The 23,222-nt window shown below is 44.4% G+C and overlaps 2 protein-coding genes and 1 non-coding gene across 3 annotated transcripts; all 3 read left to right on the forward strand.

The window, feature by feature from the left end:
• Positions 1 to 6,129: 6,129 nt before the first annotated feature.
• On the forward strand, positions 6,130 to 14,326 carry dnaja2a (DnaJ heat shock protein family (Hsp40) member A2a). Its single transcript, XM_070830097.1, has 9 exons — positions 6,130 to 6,273; positions 7,633 to 7,692; positions 8,382 to 8,611; positions 8,791 to 8,871; positions 8,992 to 9,125; positions 9,213 to 9,409; positions 11,986 to 12,130; positions 12,292 to 12,419; positions 13,184 to 14,326. Exons 1-9 carry the CDS (start codon positions 6,196 to 6,198, stop codon positions 13,370 to 13,372), a joined length of 1,242 nt encoding a protein of 413 aa, XP_070686198.1. The 5' UTR covers positions 6,130 to 6,195; the 3' UTR covers positions 13,373 to 14,326.
• A 1,062-nt stretch (positions 14,327 to 15,388) lies between these two features.
• Positions 15,389 to 15,462, forward strand: trnat-agu (transfer RNA threonine (anticodon AGU)). The gene has a single exon. It is a non-coding gene; the product is annotated as a tRNA-Thr (tRNA).
• A 1,126-nt stretch (positions 15,463 to 16,588) lies between these two features.
• On the forward strand, positions 16,589 to 23,222 carry lrp3 (low density lipoprotein receptor-related protein 3). Its single transcript, XM_070835127.1, has 7 exons — positions 16,589 to 16,649; positions 19,165 to 19,303; positions 19,388 to 19,593; positions 19,951 to 20,567; positions 20,823 to 21,295; positions 21,581 to 21,713; positions 22,338 to 23,222. Exons 1-7 carry the CDS (start codon positions 16,589 to 16,591, stop codon positions 23,220 to 23,222), a joined length of 2,514 nt encoding a protein of 837 aa, XP_070691228.1.

The raw sequence follows: 23,222 nt of genomic DNA on the forward strand, positions 1-23,222 counted from the left end.
TAGGGTTGAGAGTACAGGATTTATGGCTGATTAGTTCCAATTGCTGCAATTTGTTCAGTTCTGCTTCAAAACTCATTGAAAAAAGGCACTGGGATAGTGTGGATCATGTGTAATGAATCTTTGCTTGAACAAAGTGCTGTGCGGTGCTCTCTTTAATTTCTTTCTGTCACTCACTCTCTTTCTCACACATAGGCTCTCCTCACCCTTTGCTGTCATGATGCATTTGTCCTGTCAAATGCTCAAGGCACCCTCCTGAAATCTATCACCTGCAGCTACTCGAGGCCACATGCATTAGGCTCTGGTCATGTGGTCCTCTGTGACACATGCACAGAGCCATAAGATAGTCAAGATGTACGATAATAGTTGGTATATTATGATAGTGGTAGTGAGATGTTGCTGAACAGCAGGTTTTACTAGTTTAAGTCTCATAAATCACAATAAAACTGTTAACCAGACCAACAACAACAAAACTGAGCGGTTGAATGAAGGTTAAGCATCACTTGGTCAACAACTAGATAACATCTGATAGAACTGAGCCATTATTTTTGTGCATCTGTAGAGGAGAGGTGCATAAGTAGGCTATGCAAATGTAACATCTTTAAATTACGTCTGGAAAGGTAACGGCAACAGAAAAGTTTACTGCTCAGACATAAAGTTTGGACAAATCTCAAGTGTTTATTCCACAGAAACTGAACACGTACAAACACAAATCTCTAAAAACTTTAGAGTTGTTTAGCCAGGACAACACCTCAAACATTAACCATTGCCTTGTGGCATATCACACATCCTTTTTCTGTGAATTTGTTTATTTGTAAAATGAAAAATATCCTTAATTACAATTAGGACTAATTAGAGGTGGAGATATCTTCAATTTGCTCATTAAAGTAATGAGTCACTCATTACCACTTTAAATTCATTAACTGAATTCAAAATTGAATTTGTACTTATTTGGAGACTTCATGGCAATAGCACTGAAACTCTTCAGTATGTACTGAGAGATGTACTGAATCAGCCCTGTGTTTAGACACCTTAAAATGAATAATAACTAGTGTTATCATATGAATAAACATCTTTTTATGTTAGGCACGTGTTTATCAGTGCTTTATCAAAGGAACAAACATCTCACAGCATTTCATAATAAAGCAGAAAGATTTTATAATACAGAATAGTCCATAAATTACCCAACACATAATCACAAACAGAAGCAGATCACACCTGAGGGTTATTAAACTTAACAGCTGATTAGGACACACACACACAAAACAAACCCATAAAGAACATGACAGCCATCAAACTGTCAGTACATTTGTAATGGTCAGGATCGTTATTTCACGGTTTCTGTTGTAAAGGCAGTGGATGATTATCTGGTGTTATTAAATGGTTGAATGATAAACACACTGTGCAGGCAGCATCTTCTGTATTCATTCATGATACATGCAAAGAGTCGAGCCAGACACACTCCTTATATTGTCAAAACATACAAAAACAGTGGCTCTTCCATAGTTTTTATGGTGCATCATATCTTTTCAACAGATTTAAATCATTTTCTATATTTCTAAGGTGAAAACAAGAACGCAGACAGTGAAATGTCAGGTAGGCCTGTTGAAAACACATGTAGTTGGATTACATCGCATGTTATCAATCAAAATAACGTTTTTCATCATGTGTTTGTGTGTTTTTAGACATTTGTTTATCAAGGCTCAGTGATTTCCTAAAAAAGCTGCATTTATAGTGCATACCATGTAGTATGAAGTCTCATTCTAACTTATATTCAGTCATCATGATTTATTTGGTAATCAAATTCAAATTTTAACCTGAATCTCCATTGATTAACTAAAGTTTGGATGAGAATGAGAAGGTGTTAATCAATGTAAGTTAATCAATGTAGTGGAGTAAAAAGAACAGTATTTCCCTCTGAAACTTCTCCACATCTGATTGGTTGTTTGATGTTTGATGCTTTGTGAGGTTTGGTTGGCATCCACTCAGGAGGACCAAAGGCCCAGACAGAGTCCAGTCCTGTGATATAAAAAAACCCAGTCATGAATGAGGATCCTTCTCTTTGTCTGCTGCCAGTGTCTCCCAAACTTCACTTCCAGTCTACATGAATCAGTGTCACAGGTACAGCTCAGTTCTATAGCTCTTTAAAATGCTGCTAACTGTACTTACTAGTGAACTCAAACACAGGTAACCACTGCTCTCCATCTCATCATCTGTCATCCCTCTCGTCATGTCAGGAATAATCATTTCTTCTATGTCATCAAAGAAACTCCGGATCAAAGAAACTTTGAAGTCATTTTATATAGGAAGAGCAGAGGTAGCTCACACCTGTGAGGAGCTCACATGGTAGAGGAAGATAAGAGGTGAGACAGATAAAGAAAAGGGTCAATAAGACGAGTAATCCTCAAATTACTGAACAAGTACTATATGGATAACAGCTTGACACAACGACATACAGAATATTACTTTCTCTGGCTCATATTTAAAGGTGTAGTCCGCGGTCCTAATTCAAGAGAATATAGACTTCTTCTATAAGACAGCCAAATAATGTTTGAAATACAAGATAAGTAATATTCTGTGTTTAGACATGTATTTTACACTATAGCAGATATTATCTGAGCTTTTTTAATGTCATAGACTATTTTAAGTCACCTTTTTGTCTATACGTGTTTCAAAGATAAAGTAAGTTTGAAAAGTGTTAGTAATTAATGAGTGAGTCATTTGGATTATAGATTTTCACAGTAAATTATTTTACAATTACTTCCCTGATTTATGTTAAAGTTGACCGGCTCACTTTCTTTCTTAGAAACTCAATCCTCCCTTTTTCATCCACTGTGAACAGCAGCAGCTCAGATGGTTTAACGTGAGACAAGGAATGGTTAGTAAAACAGCCAAACTTATTTCTGAATGACTAAAAAGTGATATTATATGTATAAATGTGTGTTGCACTCAGTGTAGTCAGTTTACACAGTGGCAAACTTTAATTCCTCTGGTTTTTATATTTAATAAATGGTCTGTATTTGTATAGCACCTTTCTAGTTATTTCAACTACTCAAAGCGCTTCACACATCATTCAGTGTCTTGCCCAAGGACACTTAGACATGTTGACCCATAGGAGATCGAACCCCCGACCTTCTGATAGAGGGACGACCCACTCTACCACTGAGCCACAGCCGCCCACTATATAAGTCACTTATATATGACTGACTATAAAAGTCAGGAGCTCATACTGTGTCCACGGTGGACAGCAGCAGCTCAGGTGGGGGAGTAGGGTGAGAGGTGAGCTCACCTTTCTCAGCCATGTGAAGTGAATGGACGTTCAGGTGGTTCACTGTCCTTAAAATCACTGGTCTGTGCCAGAAGCACAGACCAGGGTTAAATAGGGCAGCCGCCCTGCCAAGTGGCTTTAGTGATCCCTGATGAGTATCATGGTGTTAGTTTGAGTCCCTGTCATCAGACCACCTGGGTCTCTGAGCAGGAGCCTGGTCCCCTCCTGCCTGCTCCTCCTCCTGGAGCTGGAGATTGAGGGTTTCGATCATCATTGTGAGTCAGGTCTTCCTCTCTTCTCATGCTATTGGACCCATCAAATCCTGCCATGACTGTCTTCCTCTCTGTTATCTCTGTGAGACGCTGTGTATCCAACTGAAGCCCATCCTCTTTATCTGCACCGACAACATCCAGCTCTCCGTCCTCGTCCTGCACATCAGGGAGGAGTGGAGCAGCATGAAGAGCAGCATGAGGAGAAGCAAAAGGAGGAGTGTAAGGAGGATCGTTGCCACCTGGGGGAGAAAAAAAGTATGACATGAGTCAAACTTCTTAGGCTTAAAGGCCTATAAATACAAAATAATGCCCATACCAATGTAGTATGTATAAAACACACACACAATGTCCTAAAGACAGGACTACTGGAGCCCATAAAGGACATGTTTGTGTACATGCACATATCTGGACTGTTAATCCCCAACAGCAGAGACTAAAAACAATGATCAAACAGAGAGAGAGATGTGCCTCATGCACTTTGTCAGGCTCGTATGAATGTGTGATTCAAGATGTCACCATCTCCAACATTTGCTTTGGTTTACAGTAACCTGTAAATTACTGAGACATTACCCCAATAATCAGATGTCATAGCAGCGCTGTCAAATATATTGCTTACTAAATAACACACATTTAAAATACTCCATTACCTGCTCCATTGCCAGCATTCAAAATCTCACTTGAGTAAAAGAACAGGAACATTAGATTAATGAAGTAATTAAATGTTCTTTAGGAACCAAAAGTAAATGTACAGCAGGATGGTCCCTGTGAGAGATATATGTTATATTACTGGACACTCCATGACAAACCCCTCTCCTCTCCTCTACCCCCAAACTCAAACACATTTCACTACATCAGGAAATAATAATATAATATAACATAATAAAAGGGGAAACGTTTGGTTCGTGTACACCTGCACGTCCTGACGTCCTGACGTCAGCTCCTAAACGTCCCATCGTCTCCATGGTGAACAACAAAAACTGATTTATTGGCATTTTTCGAAAAAGGCATTAAATGGCATTTTTTGAAAAACGGCATGTCGCCATATTTTCTCCCACACAAGTTTAGAAATAATCAATGCCACAATTGATAGTAAAATAAAATATTTTAAAATCACTAATACATTATTCTACATTTTTCAATCCGTAATATGACCCACTTATTATCGCCTCATGTTCATTTTACAGTTTCCATCAAAAGTGTTTTTTTTTACACAGTTCTGATAAATGTCCATGTTTAAATTCAACAATTTACACGAGTTTAAATGATTTGTTTTACTGAAAAGGTTTTTTTTTTTAAGATGAATGAATAAATTAGATGTGATATTAAAGATGTCTTACCAGCACAGAAGGAGTTAGTGAGCTGGTGCTGCTGCATGGGGGGCAATTAAAAGCCTTTTTCACAGGGAAGTTTTACTCTCAGGTTCTCCAACAAATTATTTTCCTGCAGAAGTTTTGAAGACGATCAATTATGCAAAAGTTCAGCTTCAAGCAGAGAGGTTTAGTCGGCTCGTGTCAGGTCCAGGTGCCAAACGGAAGTTGTAAAGGCCTCGGGGCTCTGATATAGACTCCATCATCCTGTTTCCATGGCTACCACTGACGCACACGTGCCTGCTAGAGCTCGACAGTAAATAGATTATATCAATTATTGGACATGTGTTTATTAGTGATGTGAAGCTCTTTGGCTCTACCTAATGATACAACCCAGTCTCACGGGCATTTGTGGAATAGTATCGATGAATAATCTACTGATCATACATGATACTGATCATGTCACTCATCACGGTTTTCAAACTAATGTATTTCAATTGGATTATCCAAACTAACTAATTTAAACTAATTTAACACAGATCATCTGGATGCAGTGGTATTACTAATTCAGCTGTACTAGATATTTAATATATTCGATAGACCCAACCCTGCTTTGGAAACTGCAAGAATTTAAAATTACATTTTCTCGAATACTAGCTTGAATATCTGACCAATATGCTTAACATTCTCAATATGTATCATCTAGATGCAGTCTGATTAATAATTCGGCTGTATTATGCAAAATATTCGATAGATGTTGGTATACTCGATTTTACAAACCCTACTTTGCAAACTGTAAGAACTGCCAATCCAAAACCTCATTTTCTAAAATAGTAGCTTGAATATCTGAAATAAACCACCATCATTACTTTTTATTAATATAAACCATCTAGATGCAGTGTAATTACTAGTTCGGCTGTATTATTTGATATATCATATTATTATTATTTGATAATATTTGTCTTGCATACAGTCAATGCCGAACCCATATGAATCGTGTTTGTATACTCCAGCTCAGCATTCATCACCAACATCCCAGATCCTCCATGTTGATGAGGATAATCATAATCACCGGTGTCACTCCACTCTAAACACAATAAAACAATATGTACAGGTATTTGTATCTTCAGTTTGTTTATATAACCTTACACACCAGGACATAATCCCGTAGTGTAGTGTAGTGTTTTTAAAGTGGTGCTCATGCATCACACCCGCAGCCTGGAGGCAGCAGCGGACACGCACAGCGTCAAACTTTCCGGAAGCGGAGACACGAGGCGAGGAAAACATTTTCCACCGGCTCCTTCTCTTTGTCCATCCACCTCCCGGCTGAAGCAACATCCACAGCGGCACCATGGCGACTGTTGTCGATACAAAACTATACGACATTCTCGGAGTGTCTCCATCCGCAACTGAGAATGAGCTGAAGAAGGTAACAACACAAGAGAGGCTGAACAAACGACGAAATTACATTTCGTTTCTGTTTCGAGCTTCAAAATGTTGAAATTGCTACAATCAGGAAATGCGTTGCTACGCGCAGCTAGCTAATGTTAGCTGTGAGTGTGGCTAGCCTGCTAGCAAGCTAACTGGCCTCGATACTCATGCGACGATACGGCTGTAATGTTTAACGCTGATGGATTACATATCACCGGGTGAATGTTGTCGTTTTTAGCTACAGCTAGTCTGGATTTTTTTCTCATTATAATCGTAAACAGGACAATTAAGAGGGGTAAAGTCTACCCAGAGCTAGGTGGTGTTAACTGAGTTAGCATTAGCTTGTGACGTTAGTAATCAACTGATTGACCTCACGTTAGCTTTAGCTCAGGTGTTTGTCATGTAGCTAGCTAAGTCCGCCGAAGGTTGTAGGTAGAGGTATCGATATAGTTTGTGTTTCCCGTCAGCTGGACGTCTCTAACAGGTAGCCAACTGGCAGACATACATTTGTGTACTAAATTTGACAAAATATTCACAAGAAGCTGACTAGAGTTTTGATAACTGAACGTCAGTTCGGCCGTACAGTAACGCTGATGTTACTTTTGTCAATAAGATTAAGATCAATAAGATCTTTTACTGTCTTCACTGCAGTGGGGACTGGATGTGTTTTTCACTTAAAAATAAATAGGCAATTCACGAGATATAGTGTTAAAGCCAAACATCAGGTTAGATTGTTAACGTTAACTACAGCCTCCTTTAGCATCAGCTAGCTAACTACACCTAGCATATTTTAAACATCTCCTTGTGTTCTCGGCTCGTCAAAACTATAAAATGACACGCTTGTGGTGTTCGGTATTCAGTCAACTCTATTTCCAGGCTCTTAATTAGTCAGGATGGAAAAGACTTGTCACATTTGGAAACTGTAGCGACAACGTAACGCCATCTGTGGCTTTAGCGAGATATGCTAATTAGCATCCGCACGTTTGCCTTAACGTTAGCGATTAAATAGTCAGACATCTTGAGCTGCCGTTTTTTGACAACACGGTAATTACGGGCACAATGAAGTTACATGTAGTGTGTAACTTTGTCCTCACTTTATGAAGCTGTTCGCCTCGGCAGCTGTCTGTCACTGAACATAAACTTTAACGCTGGCTTATTTAAAAGCTTGACGCAGTTACAGCCGTGTTTTGCCGGTTTAACATCTGGTTCCCTCGGGGATGCACGTGTGGTTGCGAAACCGGTACACACGGTTACCACACGTGTGTTTGAGTGACGCAGGTGTGTGATTCCAGCAAACACACGACTACAATGAGACTGATGTCAGCTAACATAGCCCCCCTCTTTTGAAAATACCCAGGCATACCGGAAACTGGCGAAAGAATACCACCCAGACAAGAACCCAAATGCTGGTGACAAGGTAAGACTGCGTCAGGCCCATCTTGGTTTAGTCTCCACTGAAATTAGTCATCAGAGGCGAGTTTAACAGTGGCTGTAAAATACTTCTGTTTCTATTCAAATTAACATGGGGAGCCAACAGAGTTGGGGGGTGATGGGAACCAGAGCTTTGTTCCTGTTGTTGGGGAAAGTCGTCAATGTGCAGTATGGTAATCTCTAGAAAGATGGGGGCGGATGGGAGTCATCTACCAAACCACAGTTTGTGTTGTTATAGTGGACTGTAACATTTGTAAAATAGCAAAATGAATATAAAATCAGCCACAGTGTGATGACCTTGTGTCTTGAAGCGTCAGATTGCAGATTATATTTTCCTCAGCGCTGACTGTGGGCTAGACTTACTTTTTAGTTTTACTTTTCTTTTGCAGTTTGAGTTTGAACTCATGAAATCTGTTGTGGAAGGTGATCGGAGTATCTTTAACAGATAATGGATGCTGCCTGTTCCCCTTTGAATACAATGTGGAATATTGCACATTTTATGCTAACCACTTTAATCCTCCATATAGAGGTTTCTATACTGCCCCCTTGTAGCATCATTAAGTCAATTGAAGCTACCAGTTGTTGTTGTTTTGTGCATTCCCTGTGTTTAATTTGTTGTGTAGTTCCACTGTCCTGTCAATTGAAATGACATCTTGTTGTCCTCTCAAAACATAGTTCAAGGAAATCAGTTTTGCCTATGAGGTGCTGACCAACCCTGAAAAGAAGGAGCTTTACGACCGCTATGGAGAGCAAGGCTTGCGGGAAGGAGGTGGGGGTGGCCCAGGGATGGACGATATCTTCTCCCACATCTTTGGCGGTGGACTCTTTGGATTCATGGGTGGCCAGGGGAGTCGCTCCAGGAATGGGGGTCGGAGAAGAGGAGAGGACATGGTCCACCCACTCAAGTAAGACCAACATGAACACTCATAGCTTACTTTTCTACTTGAGTTTGTTCGTTCTTATCATCTCTGGTGTTTTGGATCAGTTAAAATGTCCCTGATGTTCAGTGCAGGTCAATGCTAATGTCTGTCCTGTGTCACTTAACAGCATCTTAACATCTAAATCACTGTTTTTTTTTTTACAGGGTGTCACTGGAGGACCTTTACAATGGGAAAACAACTAAACTACAACTTAGCAAGAATGTACTGTGTAGCACTTGTAATGGGTAAGTTGAGTAACCAGCCTGGCGTCTCTGGTCCACATTGATGTCTGCTTGTCTATGACAGTGTTGTGACTTTCCTTAAGTCCAAACTAAATCTATCTGTGTGTGTGCTCGTGTATGCAGGCAAGGAGGCAAGACGGGCGCTGTACAAAAATGTACAACATGTAGGGGGCGTGGCATGCGCATCATGATCAGACAGCTGGCCCCAGGGATGGTCCAACAGATGCAGTCTGTGTGTACTGACTGCAATGGAGAAGGTACGGGACACAGTGATCTAAAGTGTGGTGAAGCATTTCTTCTGCATATTATTGTGGCCTCACCTGGTTTTCTCTAACCCGCTCCAGGTGAAGTTATCAGTGAGAAAGACCGTTGTAAAAAATGTGAGGGCAAGAAAGTCGTGAAGGAGGTGAAGATTCTGGAGGTTCACGTGGACAAAGGCATGAAACACGGCCAGAAAATTACCTTTGGAGGGGAGGCTGACCAGGCACCTGGCGTCGAGCCAGGGGATATAGTCCTTGTCCTGCAGGAAAAAGAGCATGAGGTAGGTGGGCCAGTCCCCCAATACTGTCGCCATGGTCGTCTCTGTCTGCCCTCTATTCTCCCATTGACACAGAGTAGGGGAAATACTCTAATATCATTGTTCTATGTGTCAGTTTACTAATTAATCCTGTACATAAAAAGGCTACCTTCGTTCTAACCCAACTTCCCGCACCAGGCCACAGCTTCCACAGAGATTCTTTGGCGATGATATTGTTTTGTGGGCTTTAGTTAAACTGTGCTTGTCAGGTTCCCCATATGTACAAAACATAGCGTATGCCGTGAAACATCTATTTGTGGCTTTTGGTGCATGTCACATGGAACACAGGCTTGTGGCTGCAGAGATCGATGTACATATGCTGTATATGAGTGGAGTTTTTATACATCCAAAAGTCCCTACAAACAGTTAAGAATAGGTTTATCGACAACTTCTACACAGATAGAAATGAACATCTTCATTAAATAAAAACAAGCTCAAGTTTCATTAGGACTGCAGTTGCCACGTCTGTTTGTATTAACAAGTTGCCTTGTGTGAAACTAAGTAGAAAAAAGCAAAAGCTGTGCAAATGCAGAGCAACAGGACCCTTATTAACCAAAGCTTTCTTACATCAGTGAATATAGCTCAACAGCAGCTGCCTCACAGTAAAAGCCAAAGTCAAACAGCTCACTGAGATCACACCTCACTCTCTGAACTCCCTCGTCAGCTGTTGTCTGCTGTTCTTGTTCTTCAGCTCTGCTTTGATGCTTTGACCTCGGGCCCCATCTGTATGATTTTTTTTTTTTTCTCAGTCCTGCTCAGGCAGTTTAATAAATAATAGAATAAAGTGTCATATTGGGAAGTAATTAGAGGACAGGAGTCTTTACAGTGTGCACTTATTATGCTTATATGTTGACTAGCCAGCTAGCTTAGGACAGCACAGCAGACAGGTGACCTGTCCTTTGTCTTTCCCTGTCGTCAGCCTCGACTTTATTTATCTGCAGTGTTAAGGGGAATTATAATGCAGTGCACTGGCCAACTAGAGACTAGTGCAGTGCTGTATATGAACACTTTGGGCATTAGCGATCTTTTTTAATAAGGCAGTGTACTGTGCTTTGAGGCTGAAATGTCATGCATGGTGTTTTTCCTCTGTGTGTGTTACCAGTTTCATTGCAAATCAGCTTAACCTAGCGCTGTGATGAACAGGGTTACACATAATATAGTATAAGGAGCAGCTTGGCACAGCAGTCGGGTCCAGCTGGTGGTGCTTCTCACCTCTCGACTGTCTGAGTGTGGAGGACCAGGTTGTCTTGACAGTGCTGTACTGTCAGAGCTGATCATTGTACAAACTTGGGACATGTTACTTCCGTGGATACCTGCCATGACGAGTATTAATCTACCTATAATTGCCAAATTCTCTTGATTTCAGATAAAGCAAAAATTCAAAGAATTATAGCTTGCTGTTGTTGGACCAGGTGTCCTCTCTTATCAGTGACGTGGAATTGAGTTTTAACTTTGCACTCATACAAATCAGTACATCAGTCAAATGAGCACCACTAAACTAGAGGTGAATGCACTGCAGTATCTCAACATATTGGGCATAGAACTAAATCAGACTTTGAACGTACTCTACAGGTGAAAAGCTTTTTCACCTTTTGAAACCAGGTTTTTCAAGGTTAGCTGTGTGATTAAAATCAAAGATTATTTCTGGTATGAGGACAGGCCCATGGACTTGTCTAATACCTGGCATACCTAATTCCTAACGAAATGTTTACATGATGTTCATTGGTTGAAATGAATGTGGTTTACAAGCTTAGCAGCATGTTAGGTGTGGGTTCTGTCTGTTGTTGCCTTGCTAACCAGCACACTTGGCATACTCGAGAGGGATGCTATTCCTGAGTGGTTGGGCTGTCCTTGATTCTTGAGTAAGATAATGACGTGAGACACACCACCTCTTTGTTAGCAGGAATTGAAGAAAGACTGGTTAACATTAATACTGTGGTCTACTGTGTCATCACCTCTATGCTCAATCAGTAAAATTAGTATGAAACAAACCGAACAGAGGGATCAAAGCTTTTAACCAGCAATGACGACTCGACTGTCACAGCTAGCTGCCTCTGTCTGTCTCTGTAGGGCTTCACCAGCCAGCTCTCCTCTCACAGTGCAAAGGGATTTTTGGCTAAACTGGAACAGCAGGCTGAGCTGTAGCAGTGCCCCTGGCTCTCTTCTCCCAGGAGGTGTCGATTACTGATGTCAGACTATGTTAATGGATGAGTTAAGCAAAATAGACTGCTGCAGCCGGCCACAGTAATGCATGGTATTGGCTAGTACTATGGATGTTACTGACATGCCACTCCCTGGATGGAAATAAGGTAGAAAGTCAAGCTATGAATAACCAATAGACAGGCAGGTTAATTTGCTTCTTGGTGCATTTAGTAACCAAAGAGAAACTAAACAAATGTTGTGGCTTGCATTCAGACATCAACTAGATCAAGATACAGTTCACAGACAAATTATCCATGATGTTGGTTTAAAGTCAAAGGTCTGTTGGTTGATTAACTTTTTCAAACTCTCTCTCTTCCTTTTTCTTTCTCTTTTGTCAGACATTCAAGCGAGATGGCAATGACCTGTTTATGAACCACAAGATCGGGCTGGTGGAGGCGCTGTGCGGCTTCCAGTTTATGCTGAAACATTTAGATGGAAGACAGATCGTTGTGAAGTACCCTGCCGGCAAAGTCATTGAACCAGGTGAACTCTCTTTATACTACCACATTTAAATCCACCTGAAACATGTTGTATATTGATTAGGTAAAGGCTCTGATGGCGTACTTGCAGGAAGAATCCGCTATAATGCAGTATAAGTAATATGTAAATTAAACTTGTTTTCTAACATGTTGCATCTTTTCCAGCCTCCGTCAGGGTGGTGCGAGCAGAGGGCATGCCACAGTACCGAAACCCTTTTGAGAAGGGAGATCTGTATGTGAAGTTCGATGTCCAGTTCCCCAGCAACAACTGGATCAGCCCAGAGAAACTTGTGGTACGACATGTTACTCCACTTAATAATTAACTGTCTGTCATCCTCTGGTATTGTTCTGCACAGTACAGTGAAGATACAACTATAAATTCCAGAGTGACATGGCAACTTGAACAGCAGTGAAATCATTAACACAAATTTAGTTTAGTTTAGAATGTTTGCAAGTGCACTTTTCCCCAGTGGAGGCTCGTTCTCTAACTTGTTCAAACGTCTTGGGTGAAAAACTAGTTTTCTAGGTAAGGAGAATTACGGTTTGCTGTGGTTCCTGTTTCGTAGCTTTTTTTTCTGTTTACCTACTGAAATATGGACTGAGCTGAAACAATTAGTTGATAATAGTTAAATTTTTTCCTTAAGTATTTTTATGCCACGTTGTAAAATTTAGTTTTTAATTTCAGCAGGACTTCAAGTGATTAAAAATAATTGAAGCCATATAACAGTCGTCTATTGGCTGTATAGATGTTTGTAATTGTCAACTAGAACGAGTAAACTGTCCTTCCTTTCAGTGTTTTGAATGAGAAGGCTTAGGTCCTCCACCAGTAAGAATTTGTAGCTAAATGTGGACCAGTAATTCCATTCATGGATTAGAGCTGTTCTGGCCATAAATGGGTTACTTATTGACTTAGTAACACCTTATTCTCCCCATGGATGTTGCACTCTGAATGGAGTTATTATTCTTCCACAGTAACGGCTACACTCCCTCTGTGGTTTGCAAACACAACGAGGCTGCCCGTTAATGCTGCGTTATGTCAAATGTGTCCCACGTGCAGGAGCTGGAGGACATGCTGCCCTCACGGTCGGAGCCGCCCATCATCACCGGAGACACAGAGGAGGTGGACCTGCAGGATTATGACGTCAGCCAGAGCTCGACGTCGGGAGGCCGCAGAGAGGCCTACAACGACAGCTCAGACGAAGAGGGCGGCCACCATGGCCCGGGGGTGCAGTGTGCCCACCAGTAGTCTCATACTCTCACACACACACGCACACATGACCCAAGGGAGAAAATGGGGAGAAAATGTATGAGTTGCAGAGTAAACAAGGAGGTAGGTGGGACTGAAAAGGCTCGGTAGTCCCTCAGACACAGACCAAATAGACTCGTTGAATCGTGGCACCTGCAGTTGTTGATTAATGCTGTTGACTTGTGTGCTGGGATGGTTTTGATCTTTGTCTGAGGAACTCACGCAGGGGGCAGCCAAAGACTAATTCCACTGCACCTGAAACAGATTCAGACACTTTAAACAGCAGCGTTCAGGTAGAAGTCATATTAAGTATTTAAGATGTATAAAAACATGGTTGCCCCTGTGAATGTCATGTAGGACTATGATCTGGTGTTCAAGGTGAAGCCCGCACCCCTCCATTCCTCCGTCACCCCTCCTTAAGGCCCATTCCCCTCCGCTAATGGGAACTCCAGATCAATCAAAGGAAGGAATGTTTCTTGTTTGCTGAGTGTGTGACTTGCATTTTGTTTTCATAGTATTTACAAGAATTAATTTAAAAACTAACCAATGTGCAAACACAGACAAAGCAGCTGAGCAATGTGACGTGCAGATCCGTGGACTCATTTATTCACGGATTCATCCACTCGGCGCCGTTCATAGGATTTGTTTCTGATTTTTACAGCTTTATTTTCTTTGTAGGTTTTTACTTGTTCTTTTTCCTTGCGTTATATTTTAATTCAAACAGAAAAATTGGTTTTTGTGTATACCATTGAACTGGTTGTTGGTAAGCTTCATCAGCTGCTGTGTGATTTTTAAAAAAAGACAAGTGAAATGACAAACATATAGCCTGTATCTGTGCTGAGACCATGTGCATGTAAAAAGCTTTGGTTCCCGCACTTATTCAAACATCAAATAAAGCAGCAAACTTCTTAAGGAAATGTCTACGAAGTTGTTGAATAAATTGTTGAAATATCATGCTCTGTGTGTAGTGACTTGTCTTCTTTCTGATTAATAATCATAAAACGATGAATAGAAACAGCTCAGGAGGTTTAATCTAAGCAGACTGATGATGTGAAATCTTTCCAGAAACATCGTGTCAGTGACTCCATCTAATCCACAGATACGGTCAGTGCTGTTGACCGCAAACACCAGCTGACTAAAAGGCCTTGATGCTCATTTTAAATCTGTCTCCTTCTGTCATCAGTCAGTGAGATCACCTCACCTCCTCATCCTCACTGATCTGAGTAAAAGGACAGAGACCACACACACACACACACACACCAGGCTTGTGTTGTATTCAGGTGTTCAGTCCGATACTTTTTCACCTGTCTGGAGTGATTTCAATGAGACATGCAAGTAGCTTGGTTTAGGTGCTCAGGTACGCCGATCAGCTGTCGGTTACAACGTTAATCATTAATCAATAGTTATTTGTAAGATCGTGAGACTGGAAGATATCAGCTCAGAAATGACAAGAAACAAACGAGGAGGTCACTCTTGAGACGTGGGACCACATCTAAAAGACTTATTTTACCTTTAGGAGTCCCCCTAAAGTGTCCTCTGAAGAACAGGAACTAGACTGGATTAAATTAGATCAATACATATCAAATTAATAGTACATTAAACATTTTAATTATCACACTATATTAACACTTTTATTAAATTAACCCTTCAAAATGACAATTTAATCAATTTAGATTAAAAAACAAAATTCGTTAAGTGAATTAAATTGACTCAACAAAGTAAAAAGATCACTATATATCACAATCCATGGAACAGGAGCTGTTCTGCTGAGGTCTTCTTACATAATATATGATCACACCAGCACCACAGATGTATATTATAGGAACATCTAGTGCAGCCATGAGCATTTATGTTCCCTAAATCACCTCCACCAGCATCCAGGCCGTATTTAAACCTGATTCTTTCCTTCTTTCTCTCCCACTAGACTACTGTTGACCTTTAGCATCACTGCAGCAGATATGAAGTCATCATAAACCGGCTCATTGATAAAGCTCTAATTCAGCCCAAATCATCACCGGCGCCGTGGCTTAGTTGGTTAAAGCGCCTGTCTAGTAAACAGGAGATCCTGGGTTCGAATCCCAGCGGTGCCTTTTCCTGCCCCTCGGCCCTCTGGTGCACCAGCTCCTGTCTGGACCTGACTGTTTGTCCTTAGATCTTTTAACCAGGGCTGAAACACTCATGTCCCTTATCTCCTCTCTAAACAGGCCTCGCGCCCTCAGTGAAAATGCAGACATCTCATGTCAAACTACTGAATGTTCACATTCTCAGAGACCTGTGCAGTCCGACCATCAGGCCGCAGGGGGGCAGCAGCGAGGCGGCCTACAGAGCCCAGAATCCGTCACACTACAATGGAGGGACCGGGGGCACAACATCATGGATGTTCTCTTCGTTTCAGCACGCAGACGGTGTCACCGGTTCCTCTGCAGCTTCTGCCCCGATGCTAGTCTCCTTCAGCGGGGAGCAGCAGCAGAGGAGGACCCCTACACACACAGAATTATGTGGACCACTTTGTCTCATTAGCTGCGGCAAGCAGAACATGAAGCGGACCGCAGTTACAGCGGAAGTTAGGTGGGGGTCTCTTCAAAATAAAACCTCTTCAGTCAGTTAAAAATCATCTCATTCTACATCACCACCTCACGATGCATCTTTGGTTTATAATCTAAAGATAGAAAGACCAAAGCATATTCCACCTTTAAAACTATACAGTTGAATACAGTGTTTGAATGGTCCATATCTGCCGGTTAGACCTTACTAAGACATTGTTTTATTTCAGTCTCTTGTTAAGTTTTTCACCTTTAATTTTACTACACTTTACTTTACTGATGTAAAAAAACAGAAAAAGTCAATCCTTTTTTCCACAGAGCTGATTAAATAGAGTGCCACCCAGCTTCTAGCCGTACATTACTATGGTGTAGATGGTTTAGAGTTTATTAGTATATAGCTGATGTTTCTTTTTGTGTACATCCATGATTAGTTTTCATTGTTTGGGCTTTAGTAACTCAGGCTTTTATTTTGAAGACATTGACCGGAAATCGCTTGGTTTGCCGTAGATAGCTTGACTGTGGCGTGTTCGCTCGCTGTTAAGGACACTATGCTTTTCCACAGCGGGGACCTGTCGGTGTGTCCGTGCTGAAAACAGACGCGGGAGCCTCGCCGGAGGACGCAGATGTCGAACGAACCGTGCCCGAGATGAAAGCCGAAGTCCCCGCAGGACCGATGGGGCTGACGGAGCTGCTGCTCGGGCTGCTGTGGCTCCGCTCCGCGCTGCTCTGTGCAGGTGAGGAACAACAATGCAACCTACACAGCTGTGATGTCCAGATGGAGATCTGTGCACATGCTCTGTGTGTCTGTGCTGCCAGTCCCTCTGCAGAAAAACATCCAGATGATGAAGAGAATTAAACGAACAGTCTGTCTGTCTGTCTGTCTGTCTGCCTGCCTGCCTGTCTGTCTGCCTGTCTGTGGTTGTTTACCTGTGTGCCATGATTGGAGGCTGTAGTTTACAAAGCTGCTCACATCACTGAGGGCTCCCATTCAACCTGCTGTTCACGGACGTCCCTGTGTGTGTGTGTGTGTGTGTGTGTGTGTGTGTGTGTGTGTGTGTGTGTGTTGGGGGGGTAAAGTGACACTGTGGGTGGAGGGTTGTCATTGTTGTGATCCCACGGAGTGAGAAGGTGAGGCTCTCATTCCGCAGGTATCGATCTGTGGTGGCTGAATGATCGGGGCTAGTGTGGAAACATGGATGCTCTTTCACAAATGTGATGCTGCAATCAGCATTACATCACTGCCTCTCTGCAGCCAGCAGACCCCCCCCACCCCCCACCCCCACCCCTCCTCTCTATCTCTATCTCTCTGTCTCTCTCCTCCCCCTCCCTCACCCCTCCTCTCTCCCTTTCTATTATCATATCCTGCACTTTATTGGCATGGAAATAAAGGACGAGGCTGCCAAACCGACCGGCTGCTTTAAGATCTGTGTGTGTGTGTGTGTGTGTGTGTGTGTGTGTGTGTGTGTGTGTGTGTGTGTGTGTGTGTGTGTGTGTGTGTGTGTGTGTGTGTGTGTGTGTGTGTGTGGGAAGAGACCCTGAGAACAAGTTGCCCCCCCCCCACACACACACACACACACACCATTAAACACACACTATCATAAACTCGTGTCAGTACTTGTTGACCTGACACCTTTTCACACACACAGAGCACTGGGAAGATCAAAGTCACACACACACACACACACACACACACACTATCTGTATAGTTGAGGAAGAAGAGGCCCTAATGTGTTTTTCAGTGAGGCCGGTTTCTCTGTTTCAGTATCTTTTTTTTTAGATTCAGAGCTCCAGGATGTTATATTCAGTCTATGAACACAGCAGGGGTATAACACTGAAGGGTTTAAAGCTGCAACACAGCAAAATGAAATCTAAAATCAAACCCTGATCCCTCTGTTCTGCTGTCTGATACGATTTTTCTACTTTTACCAAAAAACTTTACGACCTTATAAAACATAACGCACTGTTGAACATTAACATTGTGGCGCCTTGGAAAAAAACAGCAGCAGAAACTGCAAAATGCTTCTTCTGCAGAGATGCATCAGTATTTGCAATCTGATCATGTCTTATATAATTTACATCACTGCATTGTTACTCTTGCATGCAGTCCGATGAATGAGCCCATTACTTCAGTAAAAGATCTGAGTACTTCTTCCCCCACTGACCGTCCTGCGGTCTGTCATCATCACTTGTGAAACTGGTCAGCAGTAAAGTGCATCGCTCGTTTTTAGATGTAACTAAAAGTGAGCAGAACATACTGAACATTTACTCCATCAGGTTATTCTGTCTGTCAGTTTGACGGCAGAGGAAACTACAGTAGAAATCACACTCTCTCTCTGTGTGTGTGTGTGTGTGTGTGCACTAAGCCACCCATGTCCAGGTAGTCGATATCCATCACGGGGCTCTAAACGATTCCCCCCTCCCTCGCCCTTCTTCTTTCACTATGCTGACTTTACTGATTCGTCAAGAAGGCCTGAAACAAACGCACACACTCAGCAGAAGTGAGCAGACTCTCTGCTGTGTGACCATGTTGGATAATCACCGTCGGCCCGTTCAGCTAATGCTCTGTCTCTGTGGTTCTGGTTAATTAAGAGCCCCGGCAGACGGCTCCTTCTGGTTGGAGCTTCATTCCTACTGTGGCACTAAACGGTAATGAGATGATTAAACATTGAACTTAGAAGCTATATAATGTTCTCAACATGAGAAAGAGGATAAAATCCTTCCCAGCGATGTCACAGTAATGTCCCACTTTAACACACGAATAGCTCGCTCTCCTCTGGCATCAAGCCGTCCTGTTTTCACACAGCTCTGTGATCGACTCTCCACACTCCATCACCAAACAGCAGGATTCTCTGGCTGCTCCGAACACTGAGCCCTGTGTCTTATTCCTGGTGCTCCTCTTGGCCACCTCACACTGCGTGTTGTTCCCTGGAGCAATGGTGCGATGGCAGCAGGCGACGCTGTTGCCTGGGCTGCCAGTGTGACTGCTGCTGCTGCTGCTGCTGCTGCTTCAGCCCCCATGTGATCAGCACAGAGCTCCTCTGAAAGGCACCCAGGTCGGGGGCCTGTTGGGTCCAGACGTTGTTTCGAAGTTTCTACCAAAGGTCTGGATAAAATGTTGTGTGTCGCAGCAATATGGCGACATCCCCTTGACGTATTGATGCAAGAATCTCTGTCAAGTGTCAGTGTTCCTTGTTGTCCAGCCTCACCGCGGTGTTTGTTCCCACCCCCCTCTGTCGCTCTGTCACCCAGCAGGCTGCAGTGAGCGTGTGGAAGTCCATACAGAGCGGAGAGGTGTGATCTACAGCCCCTCCTGGCCTTTAAACTACCCCACTGGAATCAACTGCAGCTGGCACATCCAGGGGGGTCAGGGAGAGGTCATCACCATCAGGTAGCAGGAGCCCCTCACACACACAGTACACGCCAGGCCGTCTCTGCCGAGTCGGACCCTGAACTGATCAATGTTCTGCCCTAGTTTCCGTAACTTCGACGTGGCGGAGTCAGGAAGTTGTTTGGGCGACTGGCTGCTGCTGACTCCCACGTGGAGCGGGGAATCCAGGCTGTGTGGCTCCACGCTGCCCGCGCCCTTCATCTCCACCAGGGGGCGTGTTTGGCTCTTTTTCCACTCTCAGGCCAACAGCACCGGGCAAGCCCAGGGCTTCCGCCTCTCCTATATCAGAGGTGAGCTGGACGAGGCAGGATGCTGATGTTTTCTTATGTCCGGGCTCAACCTGAGTGGTTTTAGATTTGTCATTTTAGAATGTGCAAAATATAAATGATCAGAAATATAGATAATGAAGTTATCAGCAAAGAAGAGGTTCTTATGTTCTTATCTGCACAAAGTCATTTATTACACTAACTAAATGATGATTTAGTGTCTCATTAAAGGGATTTTTTATTAGATAGAAATATCTTGGCTCTGCTTAAGCTGCTTGTTTTTATAGTCCACAGTAAATACTGGATAAATGAATTAGGATCAGCTGTATGTTTATGTTTGCCTGGGATAGAGACTGTTATGGCTGTGTGTCTCCTCTGTAGGTCACCTGGGTCAGAGCAGCTGTCAGTCAGATGAATTCCTCTGCGGGAACGGGAAGTGCCTTCCTCGCTCCTGGAAGTGCAACGGCCAGGACGAATGCGGCGATGCCACCGACGAACGCAGCTGCTCCCCCCCTCCTACAGAGCCCCAGCCTGGCCTCTGCCCCCTCGGCTCCCTCCCGTGCACCCAGGCCCAGTCCACCCGCTGCCTGCCCGCCACGCTGCGCTGCAACGGAGCCCGTGACTGTCCTGATGGCACAGACGAGCTGGGTTGCCCCGACACCACCTGCGGCAAGCGTTTGGGGAACTTCTACGGCTCCTTTGCTTCCCCAGATTTCTTCCGGGCAAACAGGAGCGCTGCGGCGGAGCTGAGGTGTTCCTGGTTGCTGGACACCCAGGACCCGAAGCCCATCGTGCTGCAGCTGGACCTGCAGCTGGGGCCCCGAGACTCACTGCATGTCTACGATGGCCTGCTGCAGCGGGCAGAGCACCTCTTACAGGTGCTGTCGTATCATAACAACAGGCGGCCGGCGCTGCTGGAGTCGAGTCGGGGACAGATGAGTGTTTTGTACATGGCCCAGCCTCACAGCCCTGGACACGGCTTCAACGCCACATACCAGGTACAGCAAACGGGGAGCAGGGCAGCGGGATTTCAGAACACCTGTTCTTGTGTCTCCAGATTTAAACATCTTTCATTCATCTCCACGTGTCTCACAACTTGTTTCAGTTTCTTTTCACCTTTTCTATCTGTGTCAAGGAATCAACACTTTTCTCATTAGTGTGGTTGAAAGAGAGAGGAGCTGTTCTGTTGGTGCACAGAACAAGTTGTTTCTTTGGTGTCTACACAGTGAAATGTTTCTCCTCCGCCCTCTTAGGTCAAAGGTTACTGTTTTCCCGGCGAGCGTCCCTGCGGCAGTGATCAGGGCTGCTACTCTGAACGCCAACGCTGCGACGGCTACTGGCACTGCCCGTCAGGCCGCGACGAGGAGGCCTGCCCGACGTGCCCCGACGGGGAGTTCCCCTGCGAGGGTGGTACTGGCGTGTGCTACCCAGCCTCCGAGCGCTGTAACAACCAGAAGAGGTGCCCGGATGGGTCTGATGAGAAGAACTGCTATGACTGCCAACCTGGAAACTTCCACTGTGGGACTAACCTGTGCATCTTCGAGACGTGGAGGTGCGACGGCCAGGAGGACTGCTTGGACGGGAGCGATGAGAGGGACTGCCTGGCAGCGGTGCCCAGGAAAGTGATCACGGCTGCTCTGATCGGCAGTCTGGTCTGCAGTCTCCTGCTGGTCATCGCCCTCGGCTGTGCCCTCAAACTCCACTCGCTCAGGAGCAGAGAGTACAGGTGGGTGCACAACACCTCGGGCTGTTAATTACTGGCCCCCTTCTTACACTAGTTTTACATGTTCTGGTCTTCCTTTGCCCCCGTGATTTATTTAAAGCTCAGTGTCTGAGATAAAATGTGTTGCTATGGTGATTTATTCAAAGTTCTGTCAGCATCTCTTACTGCTCCTGATGCTACAAACTCTGATGAGTGTACCAGACAGTTTGTTTCTTTTCCTCATCACCTTAAACTTTCTGTCTTCATCACTTCAATTCTTTGTCTTTCCTTTGATCCTGCTGCCTCCAGAGCTTTTGAGACTCAGATGACTCGCATGGAGGCTGAGTTTGTTCAGAGAGAGGCCCCTCCCTCATACGGTCAGCTAATCGCCCAGGGTCTCATCCCCCCGGTGGAGGATTTCCCAGTGTACAACCCCACCCAGGTAGCGCACTCACTTGCAGTTATGGACTCAGGGCCCCATTTTTCTGAGGCTTGTTTGAGCAAGCAGATGTGACCAACTAGTCCAGTCCAGAAGAAGAGAATATCTCTTTTTCTATTTGAATTTCTGTGGGTGCATTGAAGCTATTGTAACTTATTGCACATAAAATGTATTTAATTTTTACCTTTAGTTGCCTAATTTTTGTTATGTTCTCAAAGGAGTAGTCTTATATTTTGGGAAATGTGCTCGTCAAGAGTTAATCCAGACAGGAGGGCATTTGCCAGTTTCTGGATGGATTAAACACACAGGACTTAATAATTAGTTATCACTGAGCTTTTGAGGTGCTGGCAGGTCCAGTTTTTATGCTAAACTAAGCCAAGCGACTGCTTGTTCCACTTACAAATTACACAGACAGACACAAAAGCAGTATCGTTCATGCCACCCAACTCTCAGCAAGACATTAAGCAGGCATACTTGTATGTATGTGTATTGAATGTATTTGTACAAATGTGTGAGATGTGGCAAACTGGATCCCTGTTATGACGAGGAAATGCTCTTTATAGCCTAAAATATAGAAATAACACCTCTAATGGAGGTGTGCTCCTGTCTGTCTGACCCCCCCACCAGGCCTCCGTGTTACAGAATCTGCGGCTGGCGATGCGCAGACAGATCAGACGTCACTCGACGCGGCGCACCTCCTCCTCCTCCTCCTCCTCTCGTCGGCGTCTCGGCCATCTGTGGAGTCGCCTGTTCCACGGTGGGGGGCGAAGCAGAGGCCACGCCCCCCTGCTCGACCCCCCTGGATCCACACAGGTCACACTGGGGCTCCATAGCTACCGAACTGTGGGTGTGCAGGGGTCCCAGGCGAGGAGCAGGTCTGGAGCTGAGCACAGGGGTGAGGTCGATGGAGTGGGCGTGTCCGGCCCCTGCTGCTCCGCCCCCATGGAGCTGCAGCCCTGCACGCCAGAGAGCCCTGCGTCGCCTCTCTCCTTTCAGTCAGGGGACAGTGCAGCGGAGGACGAACTGTCACCCGTCAGCAGGGAAAGCAGCACGGCTCCACAGTCTGAGCCCCCCACTCCTGTTCAGAGTGACTCTTCAGCCCACAGTGGGCCCCCTTCCACTCCACAGGAAGCCCCCGTACCCCCATGCCATCCTCGGCCATCTCGAAAACTGGTTCTGGAGCTTGCTGTCAACCTGAAGGGTGTTTCCTTGAGACGTTACTCCCCCTTGGGGCCCTTATCACCCATCTCACCCCCCGTGTTTCCCAGCAGCTCCCACACACCCACGACCCACCCTCACTCCCAGGGGCTGGAGGTGACTTCACTCTCGGAGCCCTCGTCGTCTTCTGTGAAAGCAGAGGACGGCGACAGCCACTTTACCGTGGGAGGGCCAAGCAGGGAAATGAGAAGCAGAGATGAGAGGAGGAGGGAGGGCAAGAGCAGACTCTGCAGGTTCAGCAGGGCCTTCAGTGATGAGGGGGGAGACGCAGGGAGGGAGACAACGCCGTGCTGA

Source organism: Pempheris klunzingeri, chromosome 1, assembly GCF_042242105.1.
Source record: "Pempheris klunzingeri isolate RE-2024b chromosome 1, fPemKlu1.hap1, whole genome shotgun sequence".
Classification (NCBI taxonomy): domain Eukaryota; kingdom Metazoa; phylum Chordata; class Actinopteri; order Acropomatiformes; family Pempheridae; genus Pempheris; species Pempheris klunzingeri.